Consider the following 17,982-nt stretch of genomic DNA (forward strand, 5'->3'; position numbering starts at 1 on the left):
GAGTAAACACTGTACATCGAATGTCATATTTGTGCAAAATTGTTTGCATCCGTTTGCAAAATAGGGGGAGCTATACGGACACGTGCCTCCTTAACGATTTTCAACAGTTGTAGATCATACAACGGCGTGTTTGAAATTCTTGAAATGTCTTCGCTGGTCTTTCCATTGGCATAAAATGTCTTCGTTTAGGAGTGTCCTTGCCGCTCGGTCGCATAAAAGCCGCAGTCTACGACGAGTCGCGGAGCGGGACATTTGATTGTCATTCATTTATTCGACCTCACGGTGTCAAGATACCTATCTTCTGTATGTAATTTGTTATTTTTTTAAAAGTCTATACACAGTGCGATTAATTAGCGTGTAAGATCTCTTTCGTTTAAGCCCCCCTCTCCCCCCAGCCCCGTCCCCGTAACTTTGAGATCGCGACCCCTTGCCCGCTACCTAAAAATCCTCCAACGTGTCGTTGATTATACTGTCTTCGTTCGACGATCATGATCGCCAGGGATCGGACAAGTCGTCGTCGTTCTCATCGCAGCTTCCAGAGAAGAGGCGATGAAAAGACGGTGACCTTGAGGATCTCGAATCGAAGAACGATCCCGGGTTCTTTCCACCGTGCATGATCAACGAGAACGCGATCGTGCAGGATCTAGGAGCTCCGCGATCTTTTCGAGGATCATGGATCTCCGTGGATCTCCGTTGCATAATAGACTGCGGATCTTCGTGCAAAATGCTTTCTGCGTTGTAACGCTAAATCTACCGGGTCCTGAATGCGACTGACTTGTACAGTGATTTCTCCATATATGTCGCCGAGGCCTCGACGATAAACGTCGCGGAGAAATGTAAACGTAACACGGTATGTCTCCTCGACGATACATGTCACTGGCAAGACCCGTGTTGTTGACATGTATCGAGCATTCGCTGTACTTGTGAAAATTAAATGATTCGATTTAGTCGATCATCTTAAAAAATGTAATTTCTTTCTGCAGCGATTTTAATCAGATGAAAGCGACATTCTCAAATTATTGTAGACCCTCTACTTTTTTTAATTTGACCCGGTGACGTTTATTACGAGCGCATCGAATCCGCAGTCTATCGATGAACGTTTTTAGGTAAAATCTCAGGAATAATCTGTCCAAACTCGAATTCTTTCGTGAACGATCACCCTATCGAAAGTAAAATCCGGCGATCCTCGTTTCGTTCTTCCCCGCTCGATCGACGACCCGAGAGAACGATCGAGGGGCGATCGAGACGAACGTACTTTCGATCGAGGACAATAACCACGGGGAAAAAAAAGAGACTGTTCTGAAATCCGAGCGCAATCGAGAGCTTCCATTTAGAAATCGTGTGCGTGCCGCGTTCGATCGGATCCGTCTTCGTGATCGTTCACGATCGAGGGAATAAAATCTGCATTATTTATCGGGCACGATGATACGCTTTTCTTTTTCCACGGCGGTATCACCTCCCCCCCCCCTTTTCATTTCCTCGATCTTCCCGCTGTAAGTCCGTCTAGATCGCCGAGAAATCTGGATAGATCTTCTCTATAAATTCCTTCTTTAAATTTTCTCCTAAGATAAGATCGTTAAGACGCGCGGAAATGGGCAAAAAGTCTCGAATAGGTGGAGCAAAATATTTTATGTAAATAAAAGGAAATTGTGTTTGTATTGAACGTGGAAATTCATTCGTAGCCGTCGAATTTATTGATTATTTCAAATCAAAATAATCTCCATAAGTTTCTATGGATTTTCTGTATGTTACAATTGATAAATAAATCTCCGATATAGGGGGTGAAGCGTATAAAAAATTGTTTGAGCTACGAATTAATTTGTACACCTAACGAAACGTTTCGTTTTACATATGTTTAGTTGAAAATTGCATGCCTAGATAATTACCTATGCGCGTATGAAATTGTTGTAAAGGAGCATATTCGAGCTGTTCAACTTTCTGCCCATATCCAGCTGTTCAGAAACTTTAATTTGTCAGAAGCGTGCGAAGCGTGTAGCGAGGAACGAGACGAATCGGACTACGGATGTTCATGCAAATCGAAACGAGCGTTATTTTTTTTATCGAAGTGCAACAATTTGCCGAGATGTTATTTTCAACCGAGAAATTCGATTCCATTTTGAAAAGGTTCTGTTCTGTTGCACGCAAGAGCCGACGCGTTAGAACTGTTAAGATTTTAATCGATGTTTTACGTTATCCTTGCGTAAATGTCCGGAAGTCCAGCGACATTTGGCGATTTCTAAACATTATGAAAATTCGGAAAGAACAGCGCCTCTGGGAACTCGAAGAATTCGATTCTTTTCCAAGCATGGTCCTTCGACTTATCTTTCCTTTTGTTTTTTATTTTTTTTTTCCCTCTTTTACGAAATGTTCATTTATTACTTCGCCCTTTTAATCGGCACGTCGCTCGTTTGGGACGACCTTGCAAATTCAACCGGAAGCGGCAATACCGTTATTATAATAAGTCGGAATCGATTTCAATTGTCCTTTAATGTGCATTTTATTTTCTTCATTTTTATCTTTTTTTTTGGAACCTTGTTGCTGTAAAATAAACGACGAATCGGAGATTGTAGTCGCTACCACGGTTTCTTTTTCAGTTGATCACTGCAAAATTTCGTTCAATAGAAAATCGTAATTGTTGCGTTGATTGTTCTCTAACCGTCTCTTTGCCGTAAATGTCAATTCATCGGGGCGTTGAAGAATATTAAATTTCGGCACTTCGTTTCTATTTTCACGTTTCAAGGACGTCTCAAGGAGAATCATTTAAGGAGAAAGCGCGCGCAATTTGAATTGTTCAAGAAAATTAAGATTAGCATTCTCCTGCGTCGTTTAAACGAACAATTGCCGTTTCGTTGCACGACTCCGGCGGTTCACCCCCAACCCCCCAACCCCCTCCGTTCCTCAATTAGTTGATCGACCAAAAATCAGCCCCACACAATGAAAGAAAGAGCAAGCAAAGAGATCGAGCAGTCGTGAAACCCGAGAAGAAATCGTTTTGGTGCGTTTTTGCGTTAGGGTGCAGCTTTTGTACATAAAATAAATACAATTTTAAGGTGCATTTGTTGCGTCGAATGGGAAAGTGCAATGGAGGACTTTGATAACGATGATACGCTGACGGGAACGATGTAATTGTCGGAAAAAAGGAAAGAAACAAACGAGCATGGAATAGACGCGAAAGAGTATGTTGTAAAACGCGAGAGAGAATGAGAGAGAGAGTGTGAGAGAGAGGGAAGAATCAGAATGAAAGTGACGAGCGGATGCGTGCGTGAGACAGAGAGCAAAGACAAGAAAGAAAGAACCTTCTTCTTTTTTTTTGTTTAGCGATGCATTTTCCTCTTTATTTCATCATAGTTTCTTTCTGTTATCTCTTTCATCTTTCGAGACGTTCATTCACGACACCCTCTATCCCCCTTCCCCTGAAAAACCCCCCCTCACAAACACGACTGAGCTAAACCACGATGTCTGTATAGCGAGAAACTTAAGATAAACCTGTAAACGCGTCAATGAAACAGTAAACTAAACGTGCCATAACGACATCATGCCAATATTATTGATAATACATATTTTTTACAATTAACGCTCTGTTCCCGAGTTCGTTCTGTCAGCGACCACGGCGTACCGAGATTTACGCCTATTGTCGCCTGGTTCTTTCGCCGTGTTTTTACGTGTTCTCTCCTTCATTTGCCTCGGCGCGTCTCGATCGAGGACTCCATCGATGACGTCATCGACGATCATCGAACAGACAGTCAACGGAACCATTCCTGAATCGCTCTGATAAACGCCGGGGATAGAACAGAAATTAGGGGAAGACGAAACGCGGGAGAAAATTATTTAACACTCTGCACTCCGGAATTTTGTGAACACCTGTTAAACGTCGCCTCGACATATAACTGCGAAGGGTCAAAGTAATCTTCTGTTCAGTTAGGTCCAGTTCACAGCAATCTTCTAGCTTTTCTCTGCTAATTTAGAGTATCAATCGAGGACACGTTCACCGCAAAATATTTAAACAAATGTAAGCTCCGGAGTCTGCTGGCTCGACAAAGTTCTTCGCAAAGAAATTCATTATAATATTCTTGTCACATTTTCCAAGATATTCTGCCAAGTGTATGTCATTATATTTTTGTGAAAACGTCTGTTTATTAAACATTGTTCCAAGACGGCAAGTGTTCAGCGACCAATGTCCTAATGCAAAATACTTGAGGAGCACTAGATCGGAAATGATTTTCGAGACACCCAAAACAAATTCACCAGAAATATGAGAAACATGATTCATAACGAAATCTCCTTAAAGAACTTACCAATGTGCCCCACGGGCTTAGAACTGTCCTAATTTGTAGAAATCTCGAAAAGTTATTGTAAATCTTGCGGAAGCGAAATTACTTGTTCCACCGCCATATTTGATCTCTGTGGAGAGTCTTCAGGAATCGTTCGCTGCTAGTTAAACGTCTAAAAATTTCCGGGACGATACGAATGATCTATCGATCGAGAAGCCGAGGCAACAAACGAGTAAGTACGGGGCAAGGACGACCATCGGTTTCGCGGAGATGAGCGCGAAAGACAACAAAAAAAAAAAAAATAGGAAAAAGAAACGAAAAGAAGGACTACCGGATAGTACTGACAGACGTTAAGCCACAAAGAAAAAGACTCTTAAAGCCGTGCGATGTATTATTCCGAGTGTGATTTTGTATGCGTGCGAGTGCGATTGCAGGTGTGTGCATGGGACACGACGATCACTGTTGTACGAGGATTGCCGGGTTGCGAGGGCAGAGGTGCAACGCCGAGTGCATTTAAACGCATTTACGCTGCCGGCCATTGCTTCGAGTTGCCGATGAAGAATAGCAATAGAAAGTTCGACAGAAACTTCGCTCGACCTTGTACGTCTCTTCGACAATTTTACCAACGTATTTTCAACCGTGTCCAAGCCATTTGCAAACCAAATACTTTTTAGACGAGTCCTGACCTTCCTTAGAGGATGCTTGCAATGTTGTAAAAAGGATTCAGAGGTTAGAAATGTTCTACAATTTTTGTTTTAATTTGTGCGCCATTTTGGAACCTTCAGAGTTCATCTTCGTTGATGATGACCCTAATTTAAACCTGGAAGGATGAATTCTTTCACTTCTTCCTTCAATCTGAATAAAATTTAATTTTCTCTAATACATTACAATTTATAATAAGTGCATCAATTGTTAATATTATTTGAACTCCTTACATGGTTCAGAGCAATAAGTAAACAATAATAGTATTTGAATTAGAATGAGTAAATAAGGGTCCAGACTCGTACATTTCGAGCTTTTATATTTTTTGTCCCAAAAATGTATTTTCTTGAAGAGGATGATTCCCAAGGTCATTTGAAACAACTTTCTCCTCTACGAAAATGTTCCCCGCGGCTTCGTTACGGAGTTATCAACGAAAAACACGGACCAATCGGCGCGCGGCTAGAGCGGACGGATTCTGGCTCGGCCAATGCCAACGCCGCGCTCGGCGGGACCCGGCAGCTATAGCCACGCTCCGATTGGTCCGTTGTTTTTCGTCGATAACTTGTGAACAAAGCCACGGAGAAGATTTTTGTAAAGGAAGAAATTGTTTGAAATGACCTTGGGAATCACCCTCTTCGAGGAAATACAACATTTTGGAATCCCACGGCTTGAACAGGGTTGAAATGAATTGGCAACGGTACAGGGAGTCCACCCAGAAGTGGAGCCATAAAATCAATAAGTCAATTTTTATCAGATCAATGTTTAAAATTCCCTCTTCTTCGTGGCTCCAGGGCCTCCCGTATCGTCGCGTACGCGTAGTAGTCCAAGTTTTTATTGTTCTCGACAATGTCCAGCTTCGTTAACAATTCCCAACCGGATTTTGAGTGTCCTCTGCCCTGGCAACTCGGCGCATTAGTTCACTTTTGCGAGGAATAAGACGACGTCACGAGGGTGGTCCGTTTCGGTCCCCACCGATGGTCAAAAGAACGAGGAAGCTGTTCTCACGATCTCCGCGAAATTGTCGTGCGAATTTTCATTGTAGATGAAACAGTATAGACGAAGAAGAAGAAGAAGAAGAAGAATAAGAAGATGAAGACGAAGAAGAAGAAGAAGAAGAAGATGTTATTCAGCGTGGTACAGCTTCCGAGATCCGGTAAACACGGCCTACAGACCGCGCCAGACGTCATCGAAATGTCGCTCGAGTATATAAGCCTAACCGCGACTGATCATCGCGAAATAAAAGTAAACAGAAAAATCTATGTATCTTTTGCAGGACGACAAAGTGCATAATAATAAATAAATAAATGTTGCAGTCGCGGCCGGGCTCGTGACTCTTGTCGAAAGGGAGTACGCTTGTAACATATTGTAAAGTATCATCGACAGTTTTCAGCTGCGTTGTACAGTGTTTTCTAAGTATCTAGTTTATAGTGTGTAATTGAAGACACATTGTATTTACACTAAATAAGTGATCTGTATCAAATTCATTCTCGTATAACCTGTATCTCCTACTCATGTAGATGCTAAAAGTGATTTGTGTCATAAAGAAACCTATAAATAAAATTAGCAATTTGAGAATGTTGTCGAGCGCATCCATTCATTTCGCACACACGACCATCACCCCAAAATGACGGAGGCTGAACAACAGTTCGCATGGAACACGGTAGTCAGCTCACGAAAAAAATCAAAACTGGTACGCGAACTCTTATTGTACGAAACCAAGGATTAACACGAGACAGTAGATTAGGTTTGCGAGAGCTGACAAAAGTATACTGGATTCGTTCATAGCTAGCATTTCCGAGGACTAAGCACTCCTAGTTCCATCAATAAAAAGATCTACGTTCAGAAAATGCAGCTTCAATTATCCCCCTACTATTCGATCTTTAAGGTACAATTTTTTAACCTGCGGCTAAACCAGTGAATTCCTAACGTTGAAACTTGGATTTTCGGCATTTTGTCGCCAAAATCTGCAGGATCCCATAAAAAAAAGTTAAAAATTTCTGGTTTCCTGAAGTAAAGTTTAACCAAACATCCTTTTCAACACGCTTTACAAAGCTGGCCAAAGATACAGACCCAGTTTGCTTAAATACATGAGTATATATTTCCAAAACAGCTTGTTCATCCAACAACATGATGCACCAAGAACAAAAGACATTATCGAATAACACCATTATCGTTTAACATCATCCTTAGTCACTCGGTCTTGACAACAACGCACAGAACAGTTATGCTCGTTATTGCTCGCACTTCGGTGGGCAGCCAGTCTTAGCGTCAGAGAAGAAGAACAGGCTCAAGACGTTGACAGCGTTCAAGGTGTAAACGTTCGGGGTCTTCAAGTTGCAGTTGGTCACGAAGACCTTGGCCATCTTCATGATACTCTCGCACTTCATCACGCAGGCAGCCCCGTCGAAGTTGGGCCGCCCTTGGTCGTCCCTGGCGCAGGGGTCGAAGAGATAAAACTTCCCGTAGTGCTGCATCACAGCAACGGCGATGTTCGTCGTATGAAGAATCCCAGCGCAGTTGGACTTGAAGAACATGGCCAGCGACTCCGCCAGGTCGAAGGTGAGAAGGAGACCAGCTGCGGTATGGTTGTGGACGTGGATGGTGGCTCGGAAGTCTCCTACGATGAAGACGGTGAGGAGTTCGCTGGGCGAGAGGTTCCTGGAGCCTGGTCGAGCAGCCCTCACGGTGTCCAGATGCAAGAGGTTGCCGTACTTCAGTATGGCGTCGATTAGCTCAGGTGTCCAGGTGGAAGGGACATGGAGGAGGCCAACGACGATAGCAACAGCGGCTATGGCAGTGCTCTGGTAGCCTCTGCTGGTGCTGCTCCAGGTACGATGGTTCATGTGCAGGGTTCCACGCAGGACGCTCAGCTCCTCGTCGACGTAATTATACTCCGTCACAGTCTCCACGTCCAGGGTGGTATTCTTGTTCCCGTGTGTGACCGGAATCGGAGGAGCGACGCAATCGAAATGGGGCCTGAACCCAGCTGGACAAGGCAGAGGCTCGATGTTAGCGGTCTTGATGATCACCCTACAAATCTGGTAGCGTCCATACTTCTCCTGCTCGTCGATATTCGTGAAGAGAACCTCATACAGCGGCTCTATACAAGCAAACCACATCACGCAAGAGGTCCCATAGAAGTCCGGCAGGCCCTGGTCACTGCGGGCCCTGGGATCGTACATGAAGTAGATCCCCATGTCTTTCCAGATCGCCACAGCCCCCCGATCAGTGACCAGGACACCCGCTCGATTGTTCTCGAAGAACTTCTGAATCCCCTTCTCTAACAGGATCGGTGGAGGAGGTGGTGGACGGACTCTGGTGGGTCCCCTAGCCTTCTTCGACCTCCTGCCACCTTTGGCCCTTCTGGCTCCTCCTCGCCTCTTCTTCTTCTTGTCCTCAGGCTGTGGAGGTGGAATAGCCACTATACCGGTCACCGTGCTGGCCTCTATGTCAGCAGTTAAGATATTCACGCCCACATAAAACACCCGGATGATGTCCTTAGGCTTGATCCTGACGATGGTGGGCTTGGCCTTCTGGGTCAGTCTGTGCACGTTAGCTCCAATCGCGAGAATCTCATCCATGGTCCTCTTGGTCCAAGTGATTGTATTCTTCACGACGGACATGCCGATAGCTACCACGCAATTTGCTGCCGTCTGCTTGTTCCTGAATGACTCCGGGAAGATCCTGTCTCCCTGATGGTAGGACCCACGCAGGATCGCTCTGGCCTCGCCCTGGACTCTTCTGTAGGCGTTCAGGGGAGGAAGATTAGAGGGTCGAACAGCCGCACTGGGGTCAAACTTCCATGGGGGAAACTTGTTCCAGTTGAGGACGTCTATGACGATCATCTCGTAATCGCTATCGGTGCCCAGGTGCTCTATCAGATACTCCACCAGGATCTCCGTGTTAGCAACCCTGAGAACCTTCGAAGCATTCGACGACTCCTCTCCCGAGCTACCCAACAGATCAGGTATGACGGTGTAGTAGAAGTTATCGAACTTCCAGACGGGTATGTTCCTATTCCCGCTGACAGTCAGCGCCCCTGAAGAGTATCTCGCGAAGAACTTGTCGATCCCATCCTGCAACCCTTGGACCTTGGGCGGCTTGGCTGTTAGGCTCCCGGCTTCGACGCAGTCCTTGATACTGAGGTTGATGCGTCGGGTGGAGAGGAAGAACTCCGTCATGATCTCGTTGATGCGGGGAATAGCTCCCTCGCCGAGTCTGTCTACGCATTTCGAGTGCAATTTGTCCCCGGTGACGATCACCTCGTCCAGGACCGCCTGGGTCCAGTACCTAGGCTCGTAGACCTTCGCGAACACTATGGTCATCACCGCAACAGCGGCGGTCTGCTTGTTCCGGTTCTCCTCGTCGAACCTCTCGTTGTCCATTCTGATTGTCCCGTCAATTGCCCAGACTCCGTCCTTCACCTTGACGAAGTGGTACCAAAGACTGTCCCCTGAAGTCAGCTTGGCTGCTCGCTCCTCCTCGGCTACTCTGGTCTCGTAAGCGTTGCTCAACGTGACGGAGTCTATGATGAACTCGTCGCCAACCGCGACTTGGGCGATCGCTGCTGCCAGCGACGGGATATCTGTGAACCACATGATCACAGCAGCGCCATCTTTCTCCCTAGGCTCGCCTCTGGAGTCCCTGCCTTTCGGGTCCATCGTGAAGAACGCCTCTCCCTCTCGCCAGAACGGCATCATGATGTTCTCCTGCCTGAAGATGCCCATCATGTTCGCCTCGAAGAAGGTCTCCAGCTGGTTCTCCAGATCCGACATCCTGCCGCTGGAATTTTCAGGTTCCAGCTCCACGTACATCCTGTTCACCCCCACGTTAAACTCTTCTCCAATCTCATCGGGTAGCAAATACGTCCTGGGTGTCTCCTCCTCGTCGGTCTCCTCCACTGGGATGTTCTCCAAGTTCTCGGTAGCAATCTTATCCCCTATCTTCAAGATGTCGTCGACGACTTCCCTGTACCAGAGATGAGGATTGTACAGTTTGGTCATGGCCAGAGTGGCCAAGGCTGTGGCGGCTTGCTGCTTGTCCCTGGTCTGGCGTTTGAACATGGTCTCGCTGGCCTGGTTGAAGCTGCCCATCAAGATCGCTCCGGTCTCCCCTAAACTCAAGTAGTTGTTCAGATCAGGCTTCACCGGGATCAGCTTGTCAGCTTCGATCTCCTCCTCGGTCAGCTCGGTGCCGATTTGTATGCTCTTCATGGCGTGAATAGCGAACTCGTCGCTCGTGGGAGCCTCTTCTTCATGTTCCGCGTTTGCTTTGATCAGTTTAGCTAGGACGGGAAGAGTCAGGGTCCTAACCACGCAAGCCACAGGGATGTCTTCTTCATCGGTCTCCGATAAACCACGCTGGTTCCTCGGGTTAGGGTCGAAGCAATAATAAACAGGCTGCTGGACTATCTCCTCCTTCTCCTTGACGTCCTCCTCCATCTTCCACACGGCTACGCTCATGTTCTTCACGTCGACAATCCCGTACTGGTAGTCCTCGAAGAACTGCGCCAGGGCTCTGTTCAAGTTCAGAAAATCGCTATCGTCCGCCGCGGACAGGTTCCCTATCACCGTGCCCTCCTCTATGTCGATCTTCACTTTTCTGTTCTTGTAGTACAAGTTCTTCTTCAAGTTCGTCACGAAGAAGTACCTCGTCTCCTCCTCCTCGACGTCGATCGCCGGGTTGCACCAGGTATAATAAGCGTCGCCTTCGTGAAGAGCAACGTCGATGGTCTCGCTGGTCCACTTAGTAGGCGGTGTCTCCTTAGCGGCGATCAGGCCAACCACCGGCATGGCTAGACCCTGGTTCCCTCTATTCTCATCCTCGAACTCTTCATCGTCGTTCGCAGTAGTGCCCCGAAGAACCCAACTCTCTCCCGCTGTTCCAGGCTGGAAATCGTTCCAGGTCCTGGTCCCTGGAACGTCATCGAGTATGGTGATGTGCCTGATGGTGAACCTATCGTTCTTCTTCAACAACTCCAAATCCTTCCAGAAGAGGATGGCGAGAGTCTCGGTGCTGGGGAATCTCATCACGCAGCAATTCCCTTTCTTCTTGTCCTCCTCGTTCCCTTTCCCCTTCCCCTTCTCGTCCCGAATCCTAACGCCGTTAGAGTCGCACTGTCGGGGATCGAACATGTAATAGCAATCGTCCTGGCTCCAGATGGCGACAGACATCGACGAGGATTCGATGATGCCTTCGGTATTCACCAAGAAGAACTCCTCCAGAGCCTGTCTCAAGTTGAGGACTGTGGGGATCTTGGAGCTGACGGTCCCGGTGGCAGTGATCAGATCCACGTCGATCACCAGCTTACGACCCTCCAGCTGAATCTTCACGTCGGACAAGTCCGAAGCGGTCATGGACTTGATGGTCGGCTTCTCTGCCTTGACGTCAGCGTAGAGATTGTCCCCTAACGATAAAATCTCGTCCAGCTTCGGCCTGAACCACGTCCTCACCGGGTGGACCTTCTTCATGGCGATCGCCATCACGCAGTTGGCCACGTTCTGCGCCCCCTTCCCCTTGTAGACGTCGCTGCCTTCGTGAGTCAGACCATGAAGAATCGCCATGTAGCCTGGCAGCTCCCGGAACGTCGAAGGGACGTTCGCGTGCATGTTCTCGTAGGTGTACCCGGTGTCGAATTTATTCTGATCCACCAGAGGATCGGTGGCGAACTTCTTGTCGATGCTGTAGTTGGATATAGTGATCGATAGAGGTTCCCTGTGGATCTTCGCGGTCGTCGTGCTCTTCACCTTGTCCCCTTTGGGAACCGGCTTCGTACAGTCCATCTGGTTCTCGTCGATGTCGACGGGATTGATCGCTCTTAGGACACTTTTGTCGACAGTCAAGCGACCGCTGCTCGGAGTCCGATCTATGTATCCTTTGCCGACCTCGCTGACCCGTTGAACGGTGACCTTGTCGATGCAATACCTCGAGTCGTATCGCTGGTCCATGCTCTTCAGGAAGTGATCCCGGAGGTCGTTCATGCACTTGAACCTCATGGCGCAGGCCACCCCGCTCGCCTCGCGGACGCCGTCTTCGTCGCATGGCGCAGGGTCGAAGTACAGAAAGCCCACTTCAGGTTGTCTCCACATGGCGATCGAGGTACCTTGAGCAGTGATCACCCCAGCGTCGGACGACATGAAGAACTTCCGTAGACCATCGGCGAAGTCCGGACAGCCCACGGTCTCGCTGAAGAGGTTCCCGTAGATCCCAGTCTCTTCGACGCACACCATCACCTTGTAGTTCGATATGTAGAACTCTGGGTGGATCAATCTGGCCTTCATGTACTCGTCGTCCTTCACGCGGTTCCTCATGGCGCTCGTGCGGTACACTTTGTCCGCGTTCTCCAGAATCTGGTCCACGTAGTCCTTGATCCATTCTTTCGGCTCGAACAGCCGACCATAGACGATTGACACCACCGAGGCCGGGGCTGCTTGGCGACCTCGACTTCGGTACTTGAAGTGGGGATCGTTCATCGCGAAGGACCCACGGAGGATTGCGGAGTTCGCCGTCAGGGCGCGGAACTTGTACCATCTCTTGCCGAAAGATCTTGTGGGGTACCTCTTCGGGACATTGTCTCCTTCTCCGACTGTCCCTGGAGCGTCTTGCATTGATGCGTTTTTGGAGACATCCTTTTTAGGACCTTCCTTTTTAGGACCTTCCTTCTTGGGGACTTCCTTCTTAGAGGTGGTGGCCATGTTGTGTCTGGGCTAACAGCATCGTCGCGGAGAATTAGGTTAGGTTCGTTGGTGATTTTGAAAATTAAGGACATTGTTTTGGGAAGTGGGGGGCATAGTCCGGAAAGAGGATGCAATGCTGAAGAGAAGGATTTCTTTGGAAAATTTTTAGCCTCAGATCATTATTGCCCAGATTTGTTTATTTCTATGGGTTTTAGAGTCAATAAAATAATTTTGTGAATTGGGAAGCATACAATTTCATCCGAAAAGAGGATACTACAATGCTGAGGAGGAGAATTTCATTGGCAAATTTACAGACTCGCGTCGTTGTTGCCGAGGAGAATTGTTTTCATTCTATGGATTTTAAAATTAAGAAAATTGTGTTGTGAAGTGGGGAGCACACAGTTTCATCCAGAAAGAGGATACAATGCTGAAGAGGATTTCTTTGGCAACGAAAATTTTTGGACACTTTTTAGTAATTGTTTGGAGAAGAGAACTCTAGAATAGATAGCCTACATGCTTCTTTCTCCAATAAGACGCGTAATTTAGCATTTCTTTAATAATAAAATAATGTTCCTCTAATAATAATTAGTTTAGAATGTAAAATATATATACTTGCCTGTTGCTTTCAGTAGTTGCAAATTCTAAACCATTGTTTCGGATAATCGTAGAGATTCGGATATTAAAAATTCCCTTTTCCTTTATTCACTTGTAAAATTTCCCACTCATTACAAAACTTGTATTAAAAATTGTCGTCCCTTTTGTTCACTTGTAAATTTCTCTACCCATGTATGAAAATTAACCAAACGAAATGACAATTGATCTTAATATCGATACATTGAAGTTTGTCATCAAATTCACATCACTTTAATTTGATTTGATTTTGCAAAAGCATCTGAATGTTCAGAGAAATTGTTTGCTCAACGATAAAATGTTTATCAAGTTATAACTTCTAAACCAATCAATTTTCGACATAAGTACTTCTCAATACTTTTTTAAAGAGAACACAGAGATGCATTAATTTGCATAAAAAAAATTATATGATTTCATAACAAAAGTTGTAGTCACCTTTATTTTTTATTGAATAGAAACTTTTATACAAATTTTCATAAACATAATTTATTGCTAGCGGAATACTGAGTAACTTTTGTTGGAAATATTTTCACAACAAATAAAAAATAATAGATCAAATAAAATAAACGTTTTATTGTAAATCTATGTGAGAAATAACGAATACATCCCACAGACTAAAATTATTTGATTAATATGTTTAATATTGCGTTCATTACATTAGGTTCATCACTAAATACTTTCTTAGTATGAAATGATCGAGTCAATAACTTTACTTACCTGGCAAAACATCACCAAAGTTTTATTTAAAACACAAATTATACACTGATCATATATATATAAGTACATAGAACCTCATAGCATTAACTAATATAACATAAACTATAAGTAACATACCGAATAAACAATAAGATACAAACAGACAAAATATAAACTGCCGGGTTAAGAGAGGCGGACGCATTGTTGCAAAGAATAGCCGTAAACTTTATTCCATCAACATATAAAAAAACGTAATAAATATTATAAATATAAGTATAAAGTAACAGGAGTCGAATATATAATAACTTGCTATTATGTCTTTCATTATGCAAATCCTTTGAACGAAATTAATATTAATTAATCGCGAAGATCCTTATAAGTGAAAAACAATGACAAACGAAACTGTATGCAACTTTGTTAGCCATCCATCGACGATTAGGAATAGTGTAGAGGCGCGAATTATCGAACAATCCTGTTTATATATACTATATCGATACAAAGTGGTCTCTACAATTTTTCATTAATTACTTTTTAATTACTCCTCCTCTCTCATTTTCTCTCTGAAACAGTTTTGACGAGGATCTCTACCTGGGCGACGAAAAAGCACGTTTCGCCGTATCTACACTCGTATTTACAACACGTATTTATATTTATACATGTATTGCTCAATTATTGCAACAATTTGCCAAAAAATATCTACACGTAAAAATATATATAATATGTACATATAAACACACATACACAGTATGTCGCTCGTGTATACGTGCGTGTGCCACGAGTTCTCTTCGTTCATTTTCCCTTCGCCATTTTTCCATTAATTACAACAACGAGTCTGCAGGGAATCGAAACCGAAATAATTACTTTACCGACGCTGTTCGAAATTTGTTAACAACCAGAAGTAATTATATACTCGGTGAAAATATTTCGGTTTCCACTCCCTGATCTGTTTTAGCTTCTCGTTTTCCAAATACAGTGATTTCTCTATATATGTCGCCAAGGCCTGGACGATAAATGTCGCGGAATTATCCCCACTACCGTGGGGTATTGTCCCCGTCTGGGGCCACGAACCTCGAGAGGCCTAGGAGCGTAAACATAACACAGCTCGAGTATGTCTCCTGGACGATATATGTCGCTGACAAGACCCGTGTTGTTGACATATATCGAGAATTCACTGTAATGGATTTTTCACGCAAACCGTCGCGTCATTCGTGGTACAAACGACTAAAGGACGATTCTATGTGCAAAAATAATCGCTGAAAGTTCATCTGCAAATTCGAAGTTCCAAAAATTCATTAATGAATGTATTATTTGTCTCGACTGATTTTTAAACGATCTACTAATTCCTCCAATTTGTATTTACTTGTAGAAATTATTAACTCTATTGTTACTCTGTTTATTGCGAATAGAAGATGGATGAAAGAACAATTTCAAAATTGTTCATAGCAATAAACACTTTAGAAGCAAATCATGAAACAGGCTTTTAAAATATTCACCGTCCACGAATTGGCAGAACAACGATTGTTTAAATAATAAAAACAGCTTCCTTCTAATGCAATATTATGGCATCGACGACAATTTGTATGACTCGCCAACAATTCATCAAAAATGTACATGTAAATAAATCATGGAACAGTGGACGATGAACTGAAGAATTATTAAATTAATTAATTAATTACAATTTAGCTCGAGGGATGAAGAAAACACATCATCGACTGTACAAATCAATTTTCTTTCAATGGCCATACAAGCGACATACAATCACATCTGTTCGACAAAATCTCAAACTCGTTCAACAAAACGAAAAAACAAACAATTGTTTCCTACCGATGAAGACAATTTCATTCTCTATTTTCTTTTTTTTTTTTTTGGTTTGCTTCCGCAATGTTACCTGCTTATATACCACGAATAACGCTATCTCCTCTATTTTACAATGTCCTTCCGGTTCATGGAAGAAGCGTAATTCTCCCTTCGTCGTGTGCGTGTGAATTATGTTCCCCACGTGCGTGCACGCGCGTGTGTACACATTGGGATGACGACATAGCGAATCAATTAACAAGGGTTTCGTTAAAAAACGATTTCTAAAATTAGCAGAAACTGTGTTAGAACTGATACATCTTCTAGAGACAAGCGCCGAGTTGTTCTGTCGAATTACTATTCAAAATGATCGAAAGTTTGGATTGATGACGGTGGGACTCAAGCCTGCAAAAATGCTTTTTAAAATTCGTAGAAACTGAGTTAAACTTGACGCAAGCTCCACAGACTAGCACAGAGCTGTTCGTTGAAATTTCTGTGAAGAATAGTTGCTAAACAAATTTACAAATTTTATACTAAATTCAGTATGGATATCGAGCTACCCAGAAGAGATCAAACTGTCCACAATACCCCAACACGAGTCCCAAATCCTGAATTTCTAAATTGATAATCACTACAGTGTCTACTCGATAATTGTCCAAAACACGGGTCTGACCAGGGACAAATATCGGCTAGAAGATACTGTTCTTTGATCCACAGAGTAAATATCATCGGTATGCTGTCATATTTGGTATCATTTTCATTAGAAAAATCCCATAAAAAAATAATGAAAAATAAAGAAGTTTTGTTATTGGATTAGTGGCGGTCTCCTGATCTAACATCGATTATGTTTACACTGCTCGGCGACCAAGGTCACTCGAGCTTCGCGGACCCTGACGGGGTATACCCCGCAGCAGTGGGGATAGTTCTGGGACAATTATCGGCTGGATATTTGCGACATATATCGAGTAGAGACTGTATGTACCTGCACAACAGAAAATTGTTTCTACACCAGTTCGAGAATGTTTGTTATGGCAATTGGTATGGCCCCGGTGGGTTCTCTATATTATTGCTAATCGTTACCCCGAGGTGTACATGGTACACAAATGTTTATTGTTCATTGTTCATTCGCTGGATTGAGTATATATATATATCGATCCATCGCGTGAGTACACGGTACACGACGCGCGTGCATATTTGCACCGTTCGTTTTTTTTTTTTTCTATTTTTGGCTCGAGCTCGCCGCGCTTTTATTAACATCTCACTGGCAGATTGTGACAGGTTCACTGACAGTTTTTGCTAATGGTTTCGACGTCGTCCCTAAACGGCAGAATCGTGCCGGTCACCGTCAAAACCAATCAAAGGAATAACAGCTACTTTGTTACAGATACACGGTAAGCGTTCGCGCTTGATCTAACCGGTTTGCTCCGATTAATTGGTAATTGGACTGCGGACTTCGCGTTTGACAATAATCGTACAGTAAACGAACGGTCGGGAACGATCCACTCAGCGAGCATGAGCGCAACAACAAATTTCTCACTGTGCTCAACAACACTTCGAACGGTTTAAAATCATCTCAATTGCTCTTCGACCACTGCCTTGAGAATCGCGGATATTTATTTGCTGATCTTATACACAAATACAATAATAAAAACAATTTTATACAATCTTTCTTTCTCTCTCTCTCTCTCTCTCTCTCTCTCTCTCTCTCTCTCTCTCTCTCTCTCACACGCAAACACATTCGCGTCGGTGATCCACGGATTCGAAGCGAAACTTAAAAGTCCCTAATCCTTTGGCTTTCCGTCTCTCGGAATACAATGAAAATAAAGGTACAAATACACATGCGATAAAATATAGTATAATTCGTGTATAAAACTCCGGGGCTGGTAAGATAAGACAGCGTAACAAAATTGTTCATAGAAAAAACAAAAACGAGCCAGTTGATTTCTTTTTTTTTTTTTTCTTTCAACTAACGGCGCAGTCGCATCCACAGTCCAGTTATAGTTATGCGCTACATGTACTTGTTCTATTACACGCACATCGAAAAACATAGTCGGACGATCCGCGTTTACACTGCGTCGCACAAGAATCGCTACGAACCACATTTAATCTTAATAAAATATATCGGATACACGCAGCTGAATGTTAACCGTCTACGGGCCAATCAGGATGCGCTCCGATCACGGTGGTGATTCCATCAATAATGTTGTCTCCGT

At 44.2% G+C, this 17,982-nt stretch overlaps 1 protein-coding gene and 1 long non-coding RNA gene across 2 annotated transcripts; one reads left to right on the forward strand and one right to left on the reverse strand.

Annotated features, from left to right (window-relative positions):
* Positions 1-7,204: 7,204 nt before the first annotated feature.
* On the reverse strand, positions 7,205-12,667 carry LOC143360839 (uncharacterized). Its single transcript, XM_076799990.1, has one exon. It carries the CDS (start codon positions 12,665-12,667, stop codon positions 7,205-7,207), a length of 5,463 nt encoding a protein of 1,820 aa, XP_076656105.1.
* A 1,225-nt stretch (positions 12,668-13,892) lies between these two features.
* On the forward strand, positions 13,893-17,698 carry LOC143360904 (uncharacterized). Its single transcript, XR_013083368.1, has 2 exons — positions 13,893-14,947; positions 15,077-17,698. It is a non-coding gene; the product is annotated as an uncharacterized LOC143360904 (long non-coding RNA).
* The last annotated feature ends 284 nt before the right edge of the window (positions 17,699-17,982 follow it).

This window comes from Halictus rubicundus, chromosome 14, assembly GCF_050948215.1.
Source record: "Halictus rubicundus isolate RS-2024b chromosome 14, iyHalRubi1_principal, whole genome shotgun sequence".
Classification (NCBI taxonomy): domain Eukaryota; kingdom Metazoa; phylum Arthropoda; class Insecta; order Hymenoptera; family Halictidae; genus Halictus; species Halictus rubicundus.